The 24374-nt window shown below is 43.0% G+C and overlaps 1 protein-coding gene across 1 annotated transcript in view; it reads right to left on the bottom strand.

Annotated features, from left to right (window-relative positions):
• COL7A1 (collagen type VII alpha 1 chain) overlaps window positions 1-24374 on the bottom strand; it is a 350074-nt gene that overhangs the window by 280813 nt on the left and 44887 nt on the right. Inside the window, exons 5-10 of the mRNA XM_029597520.1 lie at window positions 17775-17868; window positions 17129-17290; window positions 11825-11976; window positions 8942-9071; window positions 7559-7678; window positions 216-365 (exon numbers count right to left, since the gene is read on the bottom strand). Coding sequence (XP_029453380.1) covers window positions 216-365; window positions 7559-7678; window positions 8942-9071; window positions 11825-11976; window positions 17129-17290; window positions 17775-17868 — 808 coding nt within the window. The remainder of the gene's footprint in view (window positions 1-215; window positions 366-7558; window positions 7679-8941; window positions 9072-11824; window positions 11977-17128; window positions 17291-17774; window positions 17869-24374) is intronic.

Below are 24374 nucleotides of genomic sequence, written 5' to 3'. Positions count from 1 at the left end.
TGCTGACATTCATATAGAGCATGCAGGAAACACAAGCACATCAGTTGTGTGCCACACCTGTACAATGGCAGCACCATTACTGTATTATAACATGCAGATCTGTTCCAACCCATTGGGTCACATCTAAAATGTGTCTGGTTGATATTATCTAATTTGCTGCAATTGCATATATTAGTTATATTTATTGGGTGACTTTGCTAGAGTGCTGAGCTTACGTGTTCTTCCCGTAATGGTAGATGAAGCTCCTGTCTGTTGCAGATACAGTGGGTAAATTGTAATGATATATTCTGTGCCAGGAAGTAAATTGCTCAGTGTATCCGATATGGCACCGGCACTCAGAGTCTTCTCTTCTGCCTGGGCATCACCTACAACAGAGCAGAAACAGAAATGGATATCCCATCCCCTGGATTCTCATGTACAGAGAGCTGTTAGGCAATAAGAAGCAGGTTGGATTCAGTGGATCTTGTAACCAAACAAAGGAAAAGACTACCAATTTCTCTTGTAGTAAACTGAATGGTCAGTATAAGTTCTGAATTGCCAATACACTAAAACCAAATTCTCCTTTTGGCCTGCTTTGTCATGTACCTGAAATCCTTTCTGGAGAGAAAAGCCCTAGGGGCTAGTTAAGAGGAGAGCTCTGGGTCATGACGACGTCACCCTGGGGCTCTCTACCAGACACCTGTCCTGTGCAAATGGAGTGAAAATCCATCTCCAACTCACACAGCCCAGTAAAGCGTTTCCGTTTGCTATCAGCTTGGGCCAGACTTGAACCTATAGTGGCAGTGGAAGGCTCTGTTCCTCTGTGCCATTCACCAGCTGTCAGAATTTGCTGCAGTTTGCCTGTGAGAACTCAACAAACCCACAGCTGATTCATCAGATCCGAAATAGCCAGTGTATCTACTTTAAATGCAGATAGGGTTAATTTGCATATCCCATAGTGTCCTGAAAATGTAAATGGCTTATAATTCACAAGGACCTTCTTATGTTTAAGGACAACTGGGGAACCCTCAGTTCTTCTGCTTCTCAACTGCTGGACTTAGGGTCTTATTCAGATAGGTCTTTTCCCCCATCTTCTCTGTCCATGGAAAAACTCTTTACTGAATAAAGCCCTTAGTGCACTCTACAATAGTGTGCAGTGTCTGAAACCTTATCTGATTTTTTATTCTTTTTAAAGTTAAAGACTCAGTCTGTTCTTCCGGAATTTCATGTGCAGACAATAAATCACAATTGACCTCCTCTTAATACATCTTTTTGCTGATTCTTATTTGGTTACATCACAGTGATGGAATTGCCTCCTCGAGATTTCTTTCTATCTGCAAGATCCTCCATTTTTCTCTTCCTTTTATATTCTGAAATAGACCATATCAAATGACTTTGCTGTTCTTTACATCACACCCCCCCCCCCCCCAACACACAAATACTTGACTAGGTAGGCAATTTTCTTCAACATCACTTTGGAGATAATATGCAAAAGAACTTTACAAGCGTAGATGGAGTATGCAAGAATAAATGGGCTTTTACTATGATATATGCTTCTTTTATGTGCATAATTCCTTAGGGGTGATTTTCAAAATGATTTATATGCTTAAACTGAGTTTTACACACGGAAGTGCATTTTACCCATATATGGGCTGTTGAAAATTCTACAATATATGCCACTCAATTGCCAATAGGTTTTACATGCGTAAGTGCTTTTTAAGGATGTAATTTTCAAAGGAGTTATGAGCATAAATATAACATACCACTGTAACAAGTTTCAAAAGACCTTTATGCACTTAAAACTGAACTTACAATTTTCAAAATGCTTTTGAAAATGACCCCCTAGGTGTGTAAATGGGCTTTTGAAAATTGCTATGATAGTATGTTATATCTGCAACACATAACTCCTTTGAAAATTCACCTCCTTAAGGTTTAAGCAAAATTAACTCACGTTAGCTAGAAATCACAAGCTAAACAAAGATTACATTGGTAGTAATGCTGTACTGTACACCCCCAGCCTCAAATTATATCATTTTTGCAAATATAATTCCACATTTTAGCCTTCTGCATCTGCAGCAGGGACATTTAAACATGCCTGACTTTTCAGTGCCTCTTTAATATCATAGGAGCTTAGTAACCTTGGACTACAAAAGCTTCAGAATTGAGGATTCCCAAACATACCTTTAGTCATAGGTCTGAGAACCTTATGATTACTTTTTTTTTGCTGTCATTGCAATGGAAACATACTCTAAAGATTTTCCAGTCGGTGGGTCTGAAATATTCTCACTCCTCCTTTGCCCAGTCACAGCCAACAGAGTGCGCTGCCCCTTTAGTTTCACATCTTCTGCTGCAGTTGCCTTTTCTGACGTTATTGCAGTGGTTCTGCAATGCTAGCGCTAGACTGTGTTTTGTGAACAAGAAAGCGAGAGAGGGAAAGGGAGTTTCCCAAAATCAAACAGTTAAGAGACGGTGAACTTTGCCAACTCCCCAGAAAAGTGCTGGCTCTCCCTTAGCCCCTTCCCACTGACCTGCCAAAACTCTTACCTACCGCACACATGAAATAAAAGTGATCGGAAGCATAATTCATCTAATCCGGAGAAATCCCCTTCTGTCTGCACAAGGTGACACTTTTCCTCAATCATCCCTATCTACTACTAGCAGCACATTACCACCCCAAGAGACTAAGAGGGCATGAAAAGCAAGTTTAAGTTTTCAGATTCTGATGATACAGAATGCCCTTAATAAGGATGACTACTGTGATTTTTCTTGCAGAGCCATGGACTCACGTACAGGCCGATACAAGAAAGCCGCGTGGAAAACGGGCGCTCAGTGTTGAGAGCCTGCTTTCCTAACGCGTGCCCAGCCACCTCTCCTGGGTGCGCGATTGAATATTTAAATGAGGGGTAGCGCTGCCAAGGAGGCACTAGGGACAAATGTGTGCCCCTAGCGCCTCCTTGGCAGCGGTCGCCCAGAAGAGGTGGCTTTCAGGTGGCTGTCAGCGGGTTAGGGAAACGGTTTTACGAGCGTCTGTTTTCCTAACTTGTGCACAGCCAAGGGTTAGGAAAATGGACACTCGTTAATTGAGCGTCCCCTTTCCTAACCTGACCACTGGCACACTTTAAAAAAAATGTTTTTTTAACTTTTTTGTTCCGCCGACTTAATAATGCCAGGATACTAAGTCAGAGGATGTACAGAGAAGCAGTATTTTCTGCTTTTCTATACTCTTTTTTGGGCTGCTCAGAAATTAATGCCTGATCTGGGCAGGCGTTAATTTCTGAGCATAAAAATGTGCGGGTAGGGTGCACTTTTTTTTATGTATCTGGGGAGAATAGCTAATAGCCTCATCAACATGCATTTGCATGTGATGAACACTATTAGTTTTGCGGGGGAGGGGGGGGTTTGGACGCGCATTTTGGACTCGCTAATCTAATCCCCTTATGGTTTAAGGGGTTGTGGACGCGCATCCAAAACCCGCAACCAACCGCGGGTTAAACAGTGCGCTCGGCTGAGCGCGCTGTATTGTATCAGCCTGATAGTGCGGCACACGCATTTACAGAGGGGAGGAGCAGTGAACAATAGACTAGAGAGCCGCTGCAGCACCGAATGAAAGAAGACAGGAAAGAAGAGGACCAGGGAAAAAAATACAAGGCAGGAAGAGACATCATGGGGCAATTTTCATGCTGTCCGCAATGGGACAAAGTCTGCGGGGAGAGGGGAGGAGTCATTTTTTAAAATCACGGACTTTCCACCAGTGTTTAGAGAGAACGTGCGTGCGTGCGTTCACTTTGAAATCTGCCACTAGTCCAAATGCATAGGAGGACACTTGCACCTGCTTTTGTGTGGATTGTTTTTACTTCGGAAATAGCGTGCATAGAGTTGAAAAGACCGTCCACGTGCGTTGCTTTCCTCCCCTGACCTGGGAACGCCTCCTCTAAAGGCAGCTAAAAATACAATGTGCATTGTGGAGAGGGCGATTTTCAGATGGGTTTTCAAAATCGGCTTCCCCAAGGGTAATGGCGCCCAATATATGATGAGCCTTGCACAGGGGACCTCCGTGCCAGGGAAGTATTGCTGAATGAGAACCACTACCATCAAACTATATAAAAGAATTAAATTCCCCACAAACAAAATGGATGATTGATATTTTGTTTTTAGAAAACCTCCATCTTCATTAGTATTTTGAAATTAAATATCCAGGTTAGGCTTCGCAGAAATCTATGAAAGTGAATTCAATCCTTCTTGCAACTTTTTTTTTGCATCACCTGCATCATAATTGCAAGGCAAAGATGATCAGACTATCTGTCTGCCACTTATGTCTTTGGTTATTGTAAACTGTTGACAACACTCGCCTATAAATATGCCAAATTAGGTTTCGCCATGTGAAGGAAGCCGGTGCAGGAACACAGATCTGTGAACGCTGCTGGCCTGAGGGTGAGCATTCTTTCCTGGGAGATGAATTACCTCCAAAGGGTGTGGCCTTGCGCTGGGTGAGGCCTGGCTGGGAGACGTGCAAGAACCAGAAGCAGATGTGCCGCAGTATGTCTGTAGGCAGGGGTGGCAGCTTCTCCAGGTGCAAGTCAACTGCACAAATGTACAGTGGGCTGGGTGGGGATCTAAAACTGTAAGTAACATGCACTCTCCTTTCTCACTAACTCGACCTGTCTTCTCTTCTTCCCTACCACTCTGGCACTGTTATTCTTTCCTCCCTTGTGGCTTTCTCATCTCTCTTCCCTCACAGTTATGGAAAAACTTCAGCCCATAGTGCGTTTCGCAGCGATGATCAGACAAGAATGCATTAATTAGGGTAGCCTAATTAATTCAAAACCACTGAAGGAGGCTCCTGTGCATTAGGGTTGCCAACTGGCTCCAGAGTTTCATGACAAGTTGATCCAGTCCTGGTTTTACCCCATTGCACGCTGGAACTTATTCTGATTTCCTTATTGCATAAGAAAAGCAAGACTACAAGTACCTGCACGCAGGGGAGTAAAACTAATGCATAGGTGCCTCCTTCGGTGGTTTTGAATTAATTAGGTAATAGGGACTGCTGAATGTAGTTTTCATGTGAAGGACAGTAGTAACAGCCTTGGCATACTCAGTAGGTAGTTCTATTGTTCAGTCAGGCTGAGTCTCTCTGGCTAGATGTTAATTATAGAAAAAAGAGTAGCTTGCCAAAAAAAAACCTGGCATAATAATCTTGCTTCTGGATGCATCCTCCTTGTGTTCAGTATCAGGTGCAGTGATGACAGTACATTTTCTCTCTTCACTGGAATGTAGGACAAGCTAAAACTACAGGCTTTCTCTTGTTGCTAGGCACAACCAGGTGGAGAAGCACTTTTTTTTCTGTTTCTAACCAATATTCAGACTGGGAGGCTCTCACCTGGAGAACATTAGGATGATACACCGAAAGGACATACATGAACTTTAAAACTGTCAAGAGATTCTTGATATCTTGTTCACATAAACTGTAATATGGATTATTTTTAGATAAGTATAAGTAAGAACATAAGAACATAAGAAATTGCCATGCTGGGTCAGACCAAGGGTCCATCAAGCCCAGCATCCTGTTTCCAGCAGAGGCCAAACCAGGCCACAAGAACCTGGCAATTATCCAAACACTAAGAAGATCCCATGCTATTGATGCAATTAATTGCAGTGGCTATTCCCTAAGTAAATTTGATTAATAGCCATTAATGGACTTCTCCTCCAAGAACTTATCCAAGCTAAATTCTTGTACAATATTCTATTAATTTTCTGGTGGACCAAATAGTTCTAGGGCTTTTGTAACCAATAGGGATGTGAATTGTTTTTGAATGATTAAAATTATTGTCAGATAATTTTAAAATCGTCCAAAATCGTTAGAGTGCAGATACAATACAAATGCCCCTGATTTATCGTCAGGGGCATTTGTATTGTATCGTTAAATAGGGCGCGAGAAAACCGGCACACCAAAAAAACCCTAAAACCCACCCCGAACCCTTAAAAGAAATCCCCCACCCTCCCGAACCCCCCCAAAATGTTTTAAATTACCTGGGGTCCAGTGGGGGGGTCCCGACGCGATCTCCCTCTTTCTCTCTCTCTCTCTGGCCACGGCTGCATTGAGAAATGGTGCCAGTGGCCCTTTGCCCTTATCATGTGACAGGGCAAAAGTAGCACCGGCGCCATTTTGTTTCCTGGCTCCCGACATCACGCCTGCTGGAGATCGCCCCCGGACCCCCGCTGGACCCCCAGGGACTTTTGGCCAGCTTGGGGGGGGCCTCCTGACCCCCACAAGACTTGCCAAAAGTCCAGCGGGGGTCCGGGAGCGACCTCCTGCACGCGGGCCGTATTGCCAATCTTCAAAATGGCGCCGGCGCTACCTTTGCCCTCACTATGTCATACGGGCGACGGATTTCTTTTAAAGGTTCGGGGTGGGTTTTAGGGTTTTTTTGGTGTGCCGGTTTTCCTGCCCTCCCCCGATTTACGATTTTTAACGATTTTTTAAAACAAAAAAACCCGACGATAAGATTTCCCTCCCCCACAGCCAAAATCGATTGTTAAGACGATCAATCACACGATTCACACCTCTAGTAACCAAGTCACAAGATAGTGCTTTGTTGTTAATTTTGTCTTCCTATAGGCAGATTTAGAAGTAGGAGGTCAGGGATCTATACCTCCAGTTGCTGTGTTATATATAGTTAAAGGATAACTTTCAAAGCTGCGTGCATGTGCTTATGTACGCATGCATATGGATGCACGCAAAATTGCTGCAATATTTTACAACCTGCCAGCAAACGATATGCGCATGTTCTAAAATATGAGTACATATGCTAGCAAACATGCTTGTGTATGTAAAAACCATAAATTGCACAAGTTTGGACTTATCCAGACTTACCCAGATAAGTTTGCACAATTTTGGACTTATCCGTGCGGAATGATGAATCCTGCGCTACGGGGGGAGGGGGGGCGAAGCAGGGGGCGGTCAGGCGACAGCCTGCAGCTGGTCGCACCACGGCGGTGCGGTTTCGCCCGCCGCGGTGTGGCCAGCTGCAGGCTATTGCAAGCATAGTGCCACTGTAAAAGGTGGTGCTATTCCCCACGCTACTGCCAGCGATAATGTTCGTAACATTATCGTCAGCAGCGGTGCTGCCGCCAATTTCCAAATTCCCTCCCTAACTCCGCCCTAACTCCTCCCCTCCCCCTAATAACCCCCTAAGTCTGAAAAGCGCATTTGTCCGTCTATGTCTTAAAATGCACTATTTATCCTTCTAAGTGTAAAAAAAATGCTACTTAGCTGTAAAAGTCTTAAAATGCTACTTATCTGGCTACATCAGCTATCCTTGGTTTTACTCTTCATTCCTTTCCAAATAATCTTTTGGCCACTGCTGCACACTGAGCTGGGGATTTCAGGGTATTGTCCACAAGAACCCCAAGATCCTTTTTCTAAGTGGTGACTCCTGATACAGAACCCAGCATTTTGTACCCCGTAGTTGGGACTATTTTTTCCTATGTCAATCAGTTTGCACTTGTGAAGAACAGGAGAATATTAGCTCATGGTAAAAAAGCTCAGACTAGCCTTGAATCCTCTTAGACCATCTCCTACCTCGAGTTGAGTAGGTGATTCTATAGCCCTGAAGTGACTCTCCTCCTGGTACCCAAGCAAGCCTTAGAAAAGAGGGACCTGCCTCTACCACGCGGAAGTTGGAAACTCCAGACAGTGACACTGAAAATAAAAATTAGAGAGATAAGTTTCCACAAGAGGGTGGCCATAGTTGTTACTATGGGAAAATCTGGTTCTATTAAGTAGTGATGCTTATAATTTTTAAGGATGGGAATTACTGTCTCAGATTTTCCAATATTTTCATTTAGGAGTTCAAGCCATCATACTGAATTACTTATTTATTATATGCTTACAAGCAACAAGATGACAAAGTGTACTACAATATACAATATGGTATAGAATTCAATAAAAAATCAATAAAACAGAATCATTAAATACATACAAAATGCAATAATCATACAGCAATATTATCATAAATATTAACCACCACTTAACTTTATCTGGCCGCCCCATTTCATTATTATCAGAACATAGTATTATTACTATCATAATAAAAGGTAGCAGAATTTATCTGCTTTGAGGTGGTGACAATGTGAGCCTTTAAAAGAGGAGACAAGGCTGCCTTCTGTAGCAGGAGATGGCAGTGAAGTGAAGGTTTGAGTCCAGCAAGAGAAATGCCTTCCTGTCATCAATCACCACAAATGTCTTGACATGTCATGATGAGCATGATTTTTGGAAAGCAAAGTAGCTTTTGTTCAATTTATGAACATAGGCAAGTTTAAAGAAAACAGAATTGCACAGTACTTTAGCACAGCAGTCAAAAGGGAACAAATAATCTTCAAACTGGGAAATATCATCCTGGCAGCAAACAACTCCTCATAGTAAAATAAAGGATGTACTCAGAGGAAAGCCTACTCTGCCAATAATATATGTAGATCATGGACTTGAAGTGTTGCCTTTTCATAGGGCCCTGACATGCTACAGTTAGACCAGGGAATATTGAAAGTCTGCTTTCAAGATCCACAGGCACCCTTCCATTATCCAGCACCAGCCTTGAATAGCTTTAACAGCTAAATCAGAACAGGAGGACCATTCTTACAGGTATTTTATGCAACAGGGAGCATTCAGATAATTAAACTGCTCAACTGACCAAAACACCCTGATGGTTGATGGATAATAAAGAATGGCAAAATTAGGCAACACATTGTAATAAACATGCAACCTGACACCTTTCCATTGACATAAAATGATATTGTTTGCAACAAGATAAAGACATTTGATTAATGGATACCTTCATCACAATCTCTAGTATACGATCTAAACAGTGATCCCACCCTTTCTCCAAGGTGAATGGAATTTCATACCCTATCCACCTCTCCTCTGCCTCCTGCCCCAGCATCCTGGAAAAAGAAGGGGTTTACTTACAGGTTCGTCCCTTGCCAGATACTGATTCGCCAATGTTGTTAGCATACTGAGCAAATACAGTGATGAAGTAGTCAGTCCCGGACCTCAGCCCTTGAAGTATGGCAGTGGTTTCACCTGCTGTGAGGCTGAGCTGTCATTAACATTATAAATCTTTATATTACTTTCAGACAAAAACATGAAAAACACAAAGAATGGAATGGATAAATCTTCAAGTTTAATACAGTATATATTTCTTTACAACTGGAACGTTGCTTCTTGAAAAATCAGGGGTCAATGTCCAAAAGATTTACCCAGCTGAAATCATGTTTTAGCCAGATAAATTTAACTGTTTAAAAATTTGGACCCCTTAACCAGCTAAATTTGTGCGGTTAAAATCCCAAGGCACACAAATTACAGATGTGAATCGTTTTTTGTGTCGTTCTTCGTTTTTCGGCTGCCACGGGAAATGTCGTCTTTTTGCGGTTCGGGGTTTTTTTTCACAAAAAATCATTTTTTGGGTTAGTGTGCACTAACGGGAGTTAGCGTGCGCTAACTCCCCATTAGTGCGCGCTAACTCCCATTAGTGCGCACTAACAAAAACCATTAGATTTTGTTACTTTTTGTTAGTGCGCGCTAACAGAAGTTTGTGCGCGATAACCTGAAAAATGATTTTTCGTGAAAAAACGGGAGAATCCCGATCATTTTTTGGGCTCCCTGAAACATGCCGAATTGGCCAATTTCGTTGAAATTGTCCAATTCAGCAAAAATGAATGCACATCTCTACACAAATATAGCCCAGTAAAAAAAGGGCCCAAGCTGGTGGCATTTCTGGAGTAGGCTTTCCAATGTAATCAGTTAGCACTATTTTTAGATCTAGCCAGCTACATTAGCTGGGGAACCCCGACTGCACAAATCTCAGGTACTTAAAAGGTCAGGGGCAAGGCCCTTCCTCCCCTTCCCCATCCCCTCCCAACAGTTTGATAATTAAACTGAAGAATCACATTCGCCTCTCCTAAAACTTATGTGTAAACCATTCAAAACAGAGTTTCTTAGGGGTTAGCATAATGGGTGGAAAATCAGGGAAACCAGAGTTTGAATCCAACTTTCCATATTAACACTTTGAGTGACTTTGGGCACGTCACCTTCAGGCCGATGCAATATCGGCACGTGTTAAACTGGCACTCATGATTGAGCAGACTTTTAACAAATGTTAATTACATCAATTCAGTGTGCCATCGAATTAATGTACCTTTTCTTATATTTTATTTTAATGTGTATACAATGCTTGATTTTATGTTGTTTTTATGATTGTAACTTAAGAACATAAGAACATGCCATAATGGGTCAGACCAAGTGTCCATCAAGCCCAGCATCCTGTTTCCAACAGTGGCCAATCCAGGCCAAAAGAACCTGGCCAAGTACCCAAAAACTAAGTCTATCCCATGTTACTGTTGCCAGTAATAGGAGTGGCTATTTTCTAAGTCAACTTAATTAATAGCAGGTAATGGACTTCTCCTCCAAGAACTTATCCAATCCTTTTTTGAACCCAGCTACACTAACTGCACTAACCACATCCTCTGGCAACAAATTCCAGAGTTTAATTATGCATTGAGTGAAAAAGAACTTTCTCCGATTAGTTTTAAATGTGCCCCATGCTAACTTCATGGAGTGCCCCCAGTCGAAGGAAGTACAGAAAAGCAGTATTTTCTGCTTTTCTGTGCACTTTTTGGGGCTCCTCCAAAATTAATGCCTGTGTCCAATTGCACGTTGAGCCGTGCGCTGCTGCCAGCGCACAGTATTGCATCGGCCTGCTTATGTCCCTTTACCTCAGGTACCCACTTAATTGTAAGTTCTTTGAGGCAGGGACTTATTGTTCCGGAATTCTAAAACCAAAATTAGGCTGTAAACCACCTTGCGCATTATTTGGAAAAGCTGGCTAAATATTTCTGTTTAATTACATTAAATATGATTTTGGTTTTTTTCACTTATATTTAACGTGATGGGTCAGTGGGCCTGCCTGCTCCTGATCTTCCAATCTGGATTAAATGATGAAATGCTGCTCCATTTTAGGTTTGTCACTGTCTCCCTCTCTCTCTTCTTAAAAGCTCACTCTCCACTCCAGCCTCCCTCATCCACTCTCACCTATCCAGTCCACCACATTTGTTATGTCACATCCCCTGCTCCCTCCTCACTCTGACCCCCTCAAACCCCACTTTCTGTCACCCCAGCCCCCCCCCCCCTTGCTCACTCTCTCTCCTCTCCATCCCCTCTCACTTGCTATCTCACCTCTTCTGCTCTCACCACTTAACCCTCTCTTGCTCACTTTCTCCTCCTGGGAAGAACCAATCGGAGTCCTCCAGGGTGGGGTGACAAGGATGTTTGGCTGGAAGCAGGGATGGTCACTGACTTGGCTATAAGGCTAACGCTGACTCTTTTTTTTTTTTTCCCTTTACAAGCCTAAAACAAACAGGTGAAATACAAACAGGAGCAGCTGAGATTCAGGGCACTGTTGAGCAGACTTGGGGCATAGGCCCCCTAAGCCCAGAGCTAATGATGCCCCTGAAACAAATTAATCTGTGATGCAGTTTTTGTACTGAAGGTAGATATTCATGAGGGAATCTAACTGCCGCCAATGGGCATTGGCTTCCCTGAAACCACATCCGAAATTAAAAGAAGAGAGAGCAGGTGTACAGACTGTCTCATCATAAGCATGTTGAATGTTGAATATCAGATAGGAAAAAGGAAACTCTTCAACGATGACAATATTAAGGGCATCACCCAGGCTGGATAATTTGATTGTAAATTTCAGTTTGTATTCATTCTTCTTGGTGGCCAAAATCCAATATTAACTGCAGACGTGGGTTTTGCCCAACTGGATAAAGAATATATTCAAAAGAAATTCACCTCCTTCCGTTCAGTTGTGATTTGCTGACCCAGGCCAGTAAGAGGAACATACTGGATGGTGTAACCTGTGACAGATCCACCTGCCCCGGTCCAACGAATCCTCATCGAGTCTGATGTCTGCTCTGTGATGAGTAGGTTGGATGGGCCTGCAGCTAAATAAATACAAAGATTACAATTAAACTCTGAATATCAATGTAAATTTCCCGCTAAAGCATGCATGTCATTTACATTCAAAGGTACCATAAGTGTTCATACTGACACAGTGAGTTCTCAGCTAAAAAATGTAGATACTAGCAGAGTATAGGTAATTAATTTCAAGCATTCTGCCATGAAAATTTACTCTGCACAGTTCTCAAGTTTAAATGTGGCCAATGTTTTCCCCCAGTCTGTCCACTGTACTCAGATAAATCTAATGCATATTCATTGCAGATGTCTGGAAAACTTGACTGGCTGGGTTACCTAAGGACAAGTATGGGAACCACTGTATTAGAACGAAGACACAGCAGATCAGGGGTTCTCAGCTCCAGCCATTGAGGGCTACATGAAATTCTAATTTTCAGGGCAACTACAATATGCACATTAGCCTGGTTCTTTGACCCAGTGTAAGCTCTGATGAAAGTTCATCACAGACATCCTGAAAATCAGGCCTGTGTATGGCTCTCAGGGTCTGGAGCTCAATATTCATCGCAGACATCATGAAAGCCAGAGATGTATATGGCTCTCAGAGATCTGGACTTGACTGTACCATCTAAGTCTGGTGTTTTATTTTTATTTATTTTATTTTAAAAGATTTGTATCTTGCTTCTTCAAATGTTCAAAGCAGGTTACAGGAAAACATTCATATACATTCAGTGATACAAGCGACATTTGCAAAATAAAACAAACAAAGCTCAAATCTCATAAAACAAATATAAAAAGAAAATATACAAGAATGTTGTAAATTAAAAGCATCTCTAAATAAGTATGCTTTTAAAGCTTTCTTGAACCTCCGACATCATCTAATATCTACTGAGAGTAATAATGGCTCTCATCTCAACAAGATGAGCGAGCTTTAATGATGGAGTTTCCAGCTAGCCATCTTAGCAGACCATAAAGATCTCATGGGCTAATAGATACATAAAACTGAACAGAGAGACAAATCTTCCATATCGTTCAGTAGTATGGATGCTGCTACATAGATGATAATGACTAATGAGTCCAAATCAGTTTGGTTGGTTGAAATTTCCCCCTTGTATGGGACCTCAAAGCTACAGGTTCCATAAAGTGAGGAAAGCATAACCCAACAGTAAATAGAAATCTGTAATACCAAATGTAGCGCCCCCTTGGGTCAGCTACTAGATGGCCCCAGGTCTCTGCTTAGAACCCTTACATTCCTTTCTGCCCCTCCCAACCTGGAGGGTCTGAATTGGATGCCTCATCCTGTTTAGTGCAGCCATTTTATTAATTAGTGTGATCATTTTGAGTTAGATTAAGAGCAGTGAGGATGTAGTTTTTTTTTATACTCTCTGGTGAGGCCTCCCTGGCTAATCAGGACATTTAGTACCCGACTCACTAACTGGCAGATTTTAAAAGGAATGAACATATCGGCGCATGAGTGGAGATATGCTGCAATTTTATGTCGTGCGTGCAAGTACGCGTGTATTATTTTAAATCCCCCTGCCACGCATATGTGTGTATGTAATCTTCAGAGGTGGCGCGAGTAAATGTCCCATGTCTATGTGCACTAGGGCTTTAGTGGCTTTTACATGCGAATGCAGGCAGATTTTAAAACATACTCGTGGGAGGGAAAAACTAGTTTTTACAATTAGTAGAGATGTGAATCGTGTCCTCGATCGTCTTAACGATTGATTTCGGCTGGGAGGGGGAGGGAATCGTATTGTCGCCGTTTGGGTGTTTAGAGTATCGTGAAAATCGTTAAAATCGTGAACCGGCACACTAAAACCCCCTAAAACCCACCCCTGACCCTTTAAATTAAATCCCCCACCAAATGCCTTAAATTACCTGGGGGTCCAGCGGCGGTCCGTAGCTAAATCGGGGGAAGGGGGAGGGCAGGAAAACCGGCACACTAAAACCCCCTAAAACCCACCCCCGACCCTTTAAATTAAATCCCCCACCAAATGCCTTAAATTACCTGGGGGTCCAGCGGCGGTCCGTAGCTAAATCGGGGGAAGGGGGAGGGCAGGAAAACCGGCACACTAAAACACCCTAAAACCCACCCCCGACCCTTTAAATTAAATCCCCCACCCTCCCGAACCCCCCCCAAATGCCTTAAATTACCTGGGGGTCCAGCGGCGGTCCGTAGCTAAATCGGGGGAAGGGGGAGGGCAGGAAAACCGGCACACTAAAACCCCCTAAAACCCACCCCCGACCCTTTAAATTAAATCCCCCACCCTCCCGAACCCCCCCCCCCCCAAATGCCTTACCTGGGGGTCCAGCGCCGGCAGGAGATCGACTGCAGGAGGTCGTTCAGCGGGGGTTCTGGACCCCGCTGAACGACCTCCTGCAGTCGATCTCCTGCCGGCGCCATTTTCCGTACGGAAAACGATTCGCGGCAGGAAATCGCTCCCGGACCTCCGCTGGACTCCCAGGGACTTTTGGCCAGCTTGGGGGGGCCTCCTGACCCCCACAAGACTTGCCAAAAGTCCAGCGGGGGTCTGGAACGACCTCCTGCAGTCGAATCGTGTTGGTCTATGGCCACCGCCATTTTGCGCCGCCATTTTGCAAAATGGCGGCGCAGAATGGTGCCAGCTGAAGACAACATGATTCAATTGCAGGAGACCGTTCCGGACCGCCGCTGGACCCCCAGGTAATTCAAGGCATTTGGGGGGGGGGGTGAGGGAGGGTGAGGGATTTAATTTAAAGGGTCGGGGGTGGGTTTTAGGGTGTTTTAGTGTGCCGGTTTTCCTGCCCTCCCCCTTCCCCTGATTTACGATTTTTTGACGATAAATTGGGGGAATTGGTATTGTATCGTGGCCCTAACGATTTTTGACGATTTAAAATATATCGGACGATATTTTAAATCGTCAAAAAACGATTCACATCCCTAACAATTAGTCCACCAGTTTGTCCAGTTGATATTGAGGTCTTCAAGACCCCTCTGTTTCTTCATCCTGTAAGCCCTCAACTTGACCCTGAACCTTCACGCTGTGCTGAAAGCCCTAAAACTCAAGATCTCTAGACTTATTCCTTATCAGGACCAACAGTAAAGTTACGCGGATAACACGCGGACGCATGCCATGGTCAGCTTTTTTAAAATTTGGAGTTAGGCGCGTACATCTTGGCCCTGCCCTGGAACGCTCATGCCCCACCCCTTTTCCACCCTCTCATTCTTGACGCACGCATGGGTATATACACACGTCCTTCTCAGCTTCTTAAAATTTGTGTGGCTCATGTGCGACCAACATAAATGCATATATGGCCATTTTGCGTGAGCAACGCTTTTAAAATCTAAAATCTACCTCTAAGGAGTTTTCCCATAGACACAAAATGGGAGAAAAGCCTCAATGAATCTGGTCCTTAGTTTGGAGGAGATTTCTCACCATGCACTCCCTGCCAGAGGATCTCCCTCCTATTTTTTGCAGTAAGATAGATTTTTGTCAGATTCCCTTTGGGACGCCCATGAAGGGGCTGAAGACCTGTGAGCCCACTCTGTTCTCTAGGTGAGGCAAGCACCATTGACAGTACCTGTAGCATAAGACTTTTGATGGCCACAATGTATCAACCTTTTTCAGAAGGGACACTGCTGAAACCTTGCATCCTTTGGAGAAGGCTCTCCCCCAGACACAAAGGACAAGGGCTAAAGACATGTGAGCCCTAATCTACTCCCTAGATGGGGCAAGCACCAGTGATAGTGAAGCAGCAGTCACTGAGAGTTTTTCCAGAGAGCAAGTATTCAGATATTGTTTAGTGAGGAGGTGTTTCTGATTCACCCCTCCCCACAGGGTTCTAGGGCTCGGTTAGTCTGGTTCTCACATTGTAAAGACTTTTCCTGCAACAGAAGTCACCACTACCAACATCGAGGAGAAGGACCAAGATCTTGGAGTTTCCCAATCGGATCTCCACCTCATGGGACCAAGACAGGCTGGGTAATCGTGAATAAACTGGACTCAGGTAGGACTTTTCATATTTGAAGGGACCCTCCTCTCCATTAGGATTCATGATTGTCCTGCTGGGAAATCATTTGTTCACAGTAAAATCACCATGGGAAGCTTTACCCAGATACCTGAGATAAAGGACACGTACCCAGAAGAGAAAAAACACCTTTGCACATCAGTCAGCTGTAAATTCACCTTTTTTGAAAATGGACTTTAATTTTTAAAGAATCAGTAAACATTTGATTTAACACTCAGTGCCTTGTCTTGCCTGGTTTGTCCCAGCATCTAACCCTTTGAGATGCAGCATCTAACACCACAGAGAGAGAGAGAGACACACACACACACACCACCGTCTGGGCCATAAGTGAGAGCTTCCCCCCCCCCCCCCCCCCCCTTGGGATACAGAGTAAAGTTATGTGAGAAGTGCAAGTAGGAGTAGCCCCAAAGAATAAATAAGTTTGTGTGCCCTTAGTACTTAAATCTCCTCCTAGCAAGGGTTACACACATTTCAGGCTACTAGAAGCTGAATAAATATTAACATGGTGGCTCTGGTAGGACAACCAGAGACTTAGAAGTAAAAGTTAGCCAATAAGGAAGCAAAGTGGCAAAGTCCAGTGCGCATATTTGTACACTAATGCCCAGCATGCCCTGCAACTCAAACACCTATATTGTATGCTGAACCTAAATAAAACACTGAACAGTTTGTAATGACATCAAAATGCATACTGAGAGGCTGGACTGATGGCTCAATGAATGTTCTGCACCCTGCCATGCAAAAGGTCTCTGAGTCAATTCCCAAGTCAGGTCAGATGGGACTGGGGATGCCATAGAGACAGTGTTCACAGACCCCAGGGGAAAGGAATTATTGATATTGCTCAAGGGGGACACCCAGTGGCTGGATTCGAGGCTTGTGATTGCAGAATTCCTGAAAGAGCCCTTCTGTATGGCCCTGGCTAAAGGACTGTCACTGCAATGACTAGGCTATGTACATTAGGTGTGGGGATTTATAAAATTGGGATAAAAAATCTCCATTCAGTTGCAAAAGAAGGCCCAAGATCCCAGCCCTGGCTGATTCTGATTGAACTGGAGGCCTAAAGAAGCAGGGGGAAATGGATGGGTCAAAAAAAATACATATTGGCATTTTCATAGTTCTGTTTTAAAAACTACTTCATTTGTGTATATTATTCTAACACTATAGGTAACTCCTTACTGCTGTCCGTCTCCAGAATTCCTCCAGTGGTGGTACACACCCTCTGAGAGACCAGTGGCAGAAGGGTCCCAAGAATCTTGAAGTCCGTGACATAAAAAAAGAAGTCATCTGTTGGAGAGGAGGCAACCCTTTTGAGTTCTCGAGGGTCAGCATTCTTTATCCCTATAACATAAAAGAAACCATGAGTGAGAGAAAGAGTGGAGATGAGATACTGTGCTGGGTCTAGGGCTTTTGAAAAGTGGAGGTAAAGATGACTGCAGAAGAGCCAACTCAAGACTTAAAATGTAGCTACTGATGGAACACGGCACATTTTCTACTCACTGAAATAAACTTTCCTGCATTGAATCCTACCACTGAGCTCCCCACCTGCCAGACAGGACTCTGTGAGAGGCTGTTCCATGAACAGATGCCAACTGTCACAAGTGACCATGAAAGAAACTTCACTATGAAATGATTGAGCAAAACAACCTCATTAGAATTTATTTATTCATTTTGAATAAATACCTAAATAATAGCAAATAATGGGGCTGCAAGGCTGCTAGATGTAGATGATCCAATTGGGCGACCCAACTACTCTTTTAAGACTCATTAATCTCCTGTTGCTCTTGGACTGCATGTTACAATTCCATCAACTCCCAGCACTTACCCACTGCAAATACTTTAATGCCTTTATTTTTAAGTTTTAAGGAAGGATCATCGACATCATCTTGTGACTTCCCATCTGTTACCAAAATAGCAATCTATAAATAAAGAAGAAATAGTGAATTGGCCCTTTAATCCAAGTGTACATACTGTATCCAAGACAATATACCTTCTATAAACCAAGATGCGGTGTAAGTACAATCTCTTCTTTCAGTCATGTATAAAAATGTATCTCAGCCTGGAACCATCTTGCCTAGAGGCAGCCTCTGTATTGATTAGTTTAAAGAAGGGTGCTTCATGCCAGCTGCTCTGTTAGCGTTCCTTGGTTGTACAACTCATCTATCATTACATATTCCCCTCTCTTTAACAAGTGCTCAACCCCAAACATAATCAGTTCAGGATATCATCCATTTTATTCATTCTTTTCTTTTAATATTCAAATTTTTATTTATTTATTTTTTTATTTGTGAGTTTTTCTATACCGAAGTTTGGTACAAGCCTTCACTCCGGTTTATAGTTGTAATGACATTTTACAGTAAATAGCGTTAACATTAATAACAATATAACAGTCATAACAGTGTAAACAATAACTAATAAATAACAGTGTAAACAATATATATAAAATTGTAATTGGGCATCAGTATAACATTAGTAACAGTGAGTGTAATGGATGATAGTCTGTAGTTAGTACATTAAAATTTAAATATGAACAAAGGTGGAAAGTATATTGAAATTCAAATCATAGTGTGAGAGAAGTGCTTGGTTTTATAAGTGTGAACGTGTTGTTGAGATTCGTGTGCCTATGTTGTTTAACCAATGCCGTCTTTGTAGGCTTGTCGAAATAGCCATGTTTTTAGTGCTTTTTTGAATATTTTTTAATTGTTTTGCATCCTTAGGTATTCTGGTAGTGTGTTCCATAGCAGTGGTCTAGCTATTGATAAAGCTCTCTGTCTTGTGGTGGTTAGTTTGGCGGATAAGACTGGGGGTATTGCGAATAAAGCTTTGTTGGTGGATCTAGTGTTACTTCGGGGTTTATGCTGATGAAGAATGATCTTTAGGGTGGTGAATTCAGTGTTGTGCATTGATTTATGTAGGATCGTTAGTGTTTTGTATTCTATCCATTTTTCGATGGGTAGCCAGTGAAGTTCTTTTAGAGTTGGTGTGATGTGATCGAATTTTTTGTGTCCGGTGAGAATTCTTGTGGTGGCATTTTGGAGAATTTGAAGTGGGTGTGTGGTAGTTTTGGGGAGTCCAAGGAGTAGGGCATTACAGTAGTCGAAGCTTGAAAAGATCAGGGATTGGAGAATTGTTCTAAAGTTTGGTGGGTTCAGAAGTGGTTTAGGTGTTTAAGGATCATTAGTTTGTAGAAGCCTTCTTTAATTTTCATAGCAATGTGATGTTTGAGGTTCAGTTCAGGGTCGATCCATATGCCTAGATCTTTGATGTTTTCTCTTGATTTGATGATGATATCGTCTAGAACCATGGTGTTGTAGGTGTTTTCTTTGGAGTTTTTTCTTTCAAGCAGAATGTATTCTGTCTTGTCCATGTTAAGGCATAGACTCATTTGGCTTAGGAGGATCTTTATGTTTTTGAGATAGGTGGCTGCAAGTTTAAGGGTTTCTTCTACGTTGTTTGATATAGGAATGATTAGCTGTATGTCGTTGGCATACATGAAATATGTGACTCCGAGACTCATTAGTAGTTGGCATAAAGGGAGGAGGTATATATTGAACAGGGTGGCATTATAATGCTAAACCTTGAGGTACTCCTGTTTCAAGTGGGATTGGCTCAGAGTTGATATTGTTGATGCTTACCTGGAATGATCTGTTATTTAGGAAGGAAGCGAACCATTTTAGGGTTATGTCCGTCAGTCCTATTTCTTGTAGCTGGTTGATTAGGCCATTATGTTCGACCGTGTCAAAGGCTGTGGATAGGTCTAGTAGGATTAGTATGAAGCTACGTCCGTTGTCAATTTAGAATTGTATCTGATAGTGTTAGGAGTAAGGTTTCAGTGCTGCAGTGTTTTCGGAAGCTGTGTTGCGTTGGGTGTAGGATGTTGTTTTGTTCTAGGTGATTGTTTAGTTGTTTGAGAACTACTTTTTCAGTTAATTTAGCTAGGAAGGGTAAGTTAGAGATGGGTCTGTAGTTGTTTAGGTCATTTGGGTCCAGATTCTTTTTTTATATAATGGGTTTGATAGTTGCCCTTTTTAGTGTGATTGGGATTTCTCCTTCTTCCAGGGATTTATTGCTAATCGCCGTGATTGTTGGGGAGATGGTTTGTGAGATTCCTTTTAGTGTTTGAGTAGGAATTTTGTCTAGCTCGTGGCAGGCTGGGTTTAGTGTTTTTAGTAGGTTCTCTGTCTCTTTCGATGAGACTGGTTTGAATGTGGACCATGACGATATGTCCTTGTTGGTTAGCTTTATGTTGTGCTTCGTGTTATTATTTAGGTTTTCTTTTATTTTGATTATCTTGTTTTTTGAAGAAGTTTGCTAGCTCATAACTTAAGTTTTTGTTTTGGCATGCATAGTTATTGTTGTAGTCTGAGGTTAGGTTTTTCACTATGTTGAATAGTGTTTTTGGGTTGTTTGAGTATTTTTGTATTTTATTGCTGTAGTATTCGCGTTTTGTTTTGGTTATCATGTTTTTGTAGTCTGCCAGTTGTGTGCGATATCTTGCTAGTGTTAGAGGGCATTTGTTTTTGCGCCATTCTTTCTCCTTTCTTCTTAGGGTTGATTTGGTGTCCTTCAGTTGTTTGTTGTACCATGGGTTTATAATTTTTTGTCTGTTTTTTTTTGTTCTTTCAGGGTTTATTTTGTTTCCAATATCTGATGTAATTTGTAGCCATGTTTGTGAGGCGTTATTGATATTGGATAGATCTATGTTCTTTAGTTGGTTTTTGATTTCTTCTTGTAGTATGTCTGTTGAAAATGGAGGTCGGTATTTGAAGGTTTGATTGTTGTTCATTGAATTGTGGTAGGTGTTGAGTGATGTTTGACATTGAATGAGATAGTGGTCTGACCAGGGTATTGATGTGCATGAGACAGAGAGGTTGGATGTGAATTTATCATTCATGAAGATGAGGTCGAGGCTGTGACCTGCTTTATGTGTTGTGTTTTTTACTAGTTGTGTGAAGTTGAGGGCAGATAGTACTTCTACCAGGGTTTGGCTGGAGCGTGAAAGAGGTGTTTCATTGATATGGAGATTGAAGTCTCCAAATATGATTGCAAGCTTTTTGTGGTTTATCTTTGATGTGAGGAATTCTAATAGCGGTGATATGTTATTGTCAAGTAGTTTGGGGGGACAATAGATTAGGCATATCTGTAGGTTATCTGAGTCAAATAATGCTACCTCATAATGTTGTGGGAGTGAATGAGAGGTTAGTTTCATGGAGAAGCATTTCTTAATGATTAACAATAGAACTTCACCTCTGCATGTGCTTCTTGTTATGGAGGGGTTGGGTGTGAATTTGTGCTGTTTGTAATCTGGTTCACTATTACTTGGTCCTTTTTTTTAGCCATGTTTCTGTAGTGGCAATGAATTACGGTTTGTATTCTTGAAGGAGGTCAGAGATCATTATGTGGTTTTTTTTTTTTTTTTAAATCGATTGGGCATTTATGAGGAGGAAGATCAAGAAGAACATTTTAAATATTGAGTCTTTAATTTGTATATTTACCAGGTGATGTTTTCTTTCTGTTTGGTGTTTTGACGATTTGTGTGTCATCTGTTGTTGTTTGTGGTTAGGGCTGCTGTAGGTCTCGGGTTTTTTTGATATGTATCTTGTATTCATGTAGGCTGTTTTGCTCTTGTAGGTTGTTGGAGGTCTTGGCTAGCGTTGGTGGGGCTGCTCGGATGTGCTGCTCGAAGGGGTGCTCAAAGGGGTTGGCCCTAAGCATGTACTATTATGTACAGGGTAGGCCCCTTTGTCGCGCTCCTTCAGCGCACAACGCCAGGCGCGGGGTGCCTGGGGCTTGATTTTTAAATCCAGCAGTGTGGTTGCTTGTGTCGGCGTCTCCAATGTGGACGGTCCTTCTGAGGTGAGGAGGTGGGCCGCCGCTGATGTAGTTGGGGGCGGGTCATTTGGCCACATGTAGGAGGAGAGCTGGGAGGTGTCTTCAGGTCAGTTGTCGGGTTCCTGTTGGCGGTGGGACCCCGATGGGTCTTCTCCAGTCGCGAGGAGGGTCACTGCGGAGCTCGGCGAGGCGAGGAGGGGACCCAGCATGTCTGGAGCCTGCTGGTTGTGGGTGAGTTGGGCCTCAGGTGCGCTGGAGTCGGGCCTTGTGCACAGACCCCGATGGGTCTTGTCAGCATGGGTGACCGGCTGCAATCCCTCTTGGCTTAGAGAACAGAGCCTGGAGTGAGATGAGATTTAAAGTACTCACTCAGCACCTCCTCTGATGTCAGGTGGGGGCAGTCCTCATTGGTCCTCGGCATCCTCGTGGTCCTCAGCGATCGGGTAGTGAGCGGGTAGGCCTCAGGGGCTGGGGCCTTGCCTAGGCCAGTCGCGGTGGGGTTGGTCGTGGCTTTCGCCGGTAGTGCTGGATGCGGTCAAGGCTTCTTCTGGTTGCGGGAGGGTCGGTCATGGGCTCTGCCGGTCACGGATGAGTTGGGCCTCGGGTGCGCTGGAGTCGGACCTTGTGCACAGACCCCAATGGGTCTCATCAGCATGGGTGACCGGCTGCGATCCCTCTTGGCTTAGGAATGCCCATTGAAGATTACAATCCATAATCAGGTACTACTGTGAAGGAATATAGAAAAACAGAAACAAAGAAACAGAAACGATGGCAGAAAAGGACCAAATGGTCCATCCAGTCTGCCCAGCAAACTTATGGTAGTATCTGCTGTGCTGTGTAGGTTACCCCATTGCTTATCTGTTTCCTAGACCATAAACATCAGGGCCCTCGTTGGTTGTTGTTTGAATCCAATTCCCTGTTATGCCTTGCTGTTGAAGCAGAGAGCAATGTTTGAGTTGCACCAAAGTATCAGTCTTATTGGTTAAGGGTAGTAACCGCATCATCAGCAAGTTACCCTCATACTTGTTTCCCCAGATCGTAAAAGTCAGGGCCTTCAGTTGCTGAACGAATCCAATTCCCCTTTCCCCCCTGCTGGAGTTGTACCAACATTATCAAGGCTTATTGGTTAAGGGTAATAACTGCCACACCATCAAGTTACTCCATGCACTCTTTTCTTCATTTCCATCCTTTAGCCTTTAGGGATCCACAGTATTTATGCCATGCCCTTTTGAATTCTTTCACTGTTTTGGTTTTCACCACCTTCTCCAGAAGGGCATTCCAGGCATCCACTAGCCTCTGTGTGAAGAAATATTTTCTGACATTGGTTTTGAGGCATCCTACTTGGAGTTTCATTTTGTGACCCATAGTTCTACTGATTTCTTTCCAACGGAAAAGGTTTGTCATTTGAAAATCATTAAAATCGTTTAGGTATCTGAAGGTCTGTATCATATCACCCCCTACACCTCCTTTCTTCCAGGGTATACATATTCATATACTTCAGTCTCTCCTTGTAGGTTTTCTGATACTGACCCCACACATTTTGGTAGCCCTTCTCTGGACCGCCTCCATCCTGTCTTTATCCTTTTTGAGATAAGGGCTCCAGAACTGAACACAATACTGTTGCAGATCTTGGTATGATCCGCAAATAGACGAACTTTATCTTCTATCCCTTCCGCAATTTCGTCTCAAAGATATTGAATGGAACCAGTCCCAATACCGATCCCTGTGGCACTCCATTTAACACAGCTCTCTTCAGAATAGGTTCCATTTACCATTACATACTGTCTCCAATCATTCAACCAGTAATGCACTCCACCACCTTGGCGCTCAATCCAAAGCTTCTCATTTTGTTCACAAGCCTCCTATGTGGAATGGTATCAAAAGCTTTACTGAAATCCATATAGATGATATTGAGTACTCTTCCTCGATCCAATTTCTCTAGTTACCCAATCAATAAAATCAATCAGATTTGTCTGACAGAACCTTCCTCTGGTGAATGCATGCTGCCTTGGGTCCAACAATTTATCAGATTGTAAATAGTTCAGGATTCTTTCTTTCAGCAGCATCTCCATTAATTTTCCCACCACCAAAGTGAGGCTAACCGACCTGTAGTTTACAGCTTCCTCTCTGCTACCACTCTTATGAAGCAGGACCACAACTGCTCTACTCCAATCACATGGCAACACCCATTTCCAGGGATCTATTGAACAGGTCATTTCGCATACCTGCCAGGACATCTCTGAGTTCTCATAGTATCCTGAGATGTATCTCATCCAGCCCCATGAACTTGTCCACATTCAGTTTTCCTAGCTCTTCCCATACAGCTCTTCTGTAAAAGGAGTTGTGTCTAGCCCATTCCTTCCTATGGTCTTGTCAACCAGCAATGGTCCTTCTCCAGGGTCTTCTCTAGTGAACACAGAACTGAAATATTTGTTTAATATTTCTGCCATTTCCTTGTTTGTCTCGGCACATAGCTCCTCATTACCTTTCAATTTCATTATACCACTTTGTGATTTCCTTCTTTCTCGTATATATCTGAAAAATATTTTGTTACCTCTCTTAATCTCTTGGGCAATTCTTTCTTCCATTTGAC

The sequence above is a fragment of the Rhinatrema bivittatum genome, chromosome 4 (genome assembly GCF_901001135.1).
Source record: "Rhinatrema bivittatum chromosome 4, aRhiBiv1.1, whole genome shotgun sequence".
Lineage (NCBI taxonomy): Eukaryota > Metazoa > Chordata > Amphibia > Gymnophiona > Rhinatrematidae > Rhinatrema > Rhinatrema bivittatum.
This window is presented reverse-complemented; position numbering and strand designations above follow the sequence as displayed.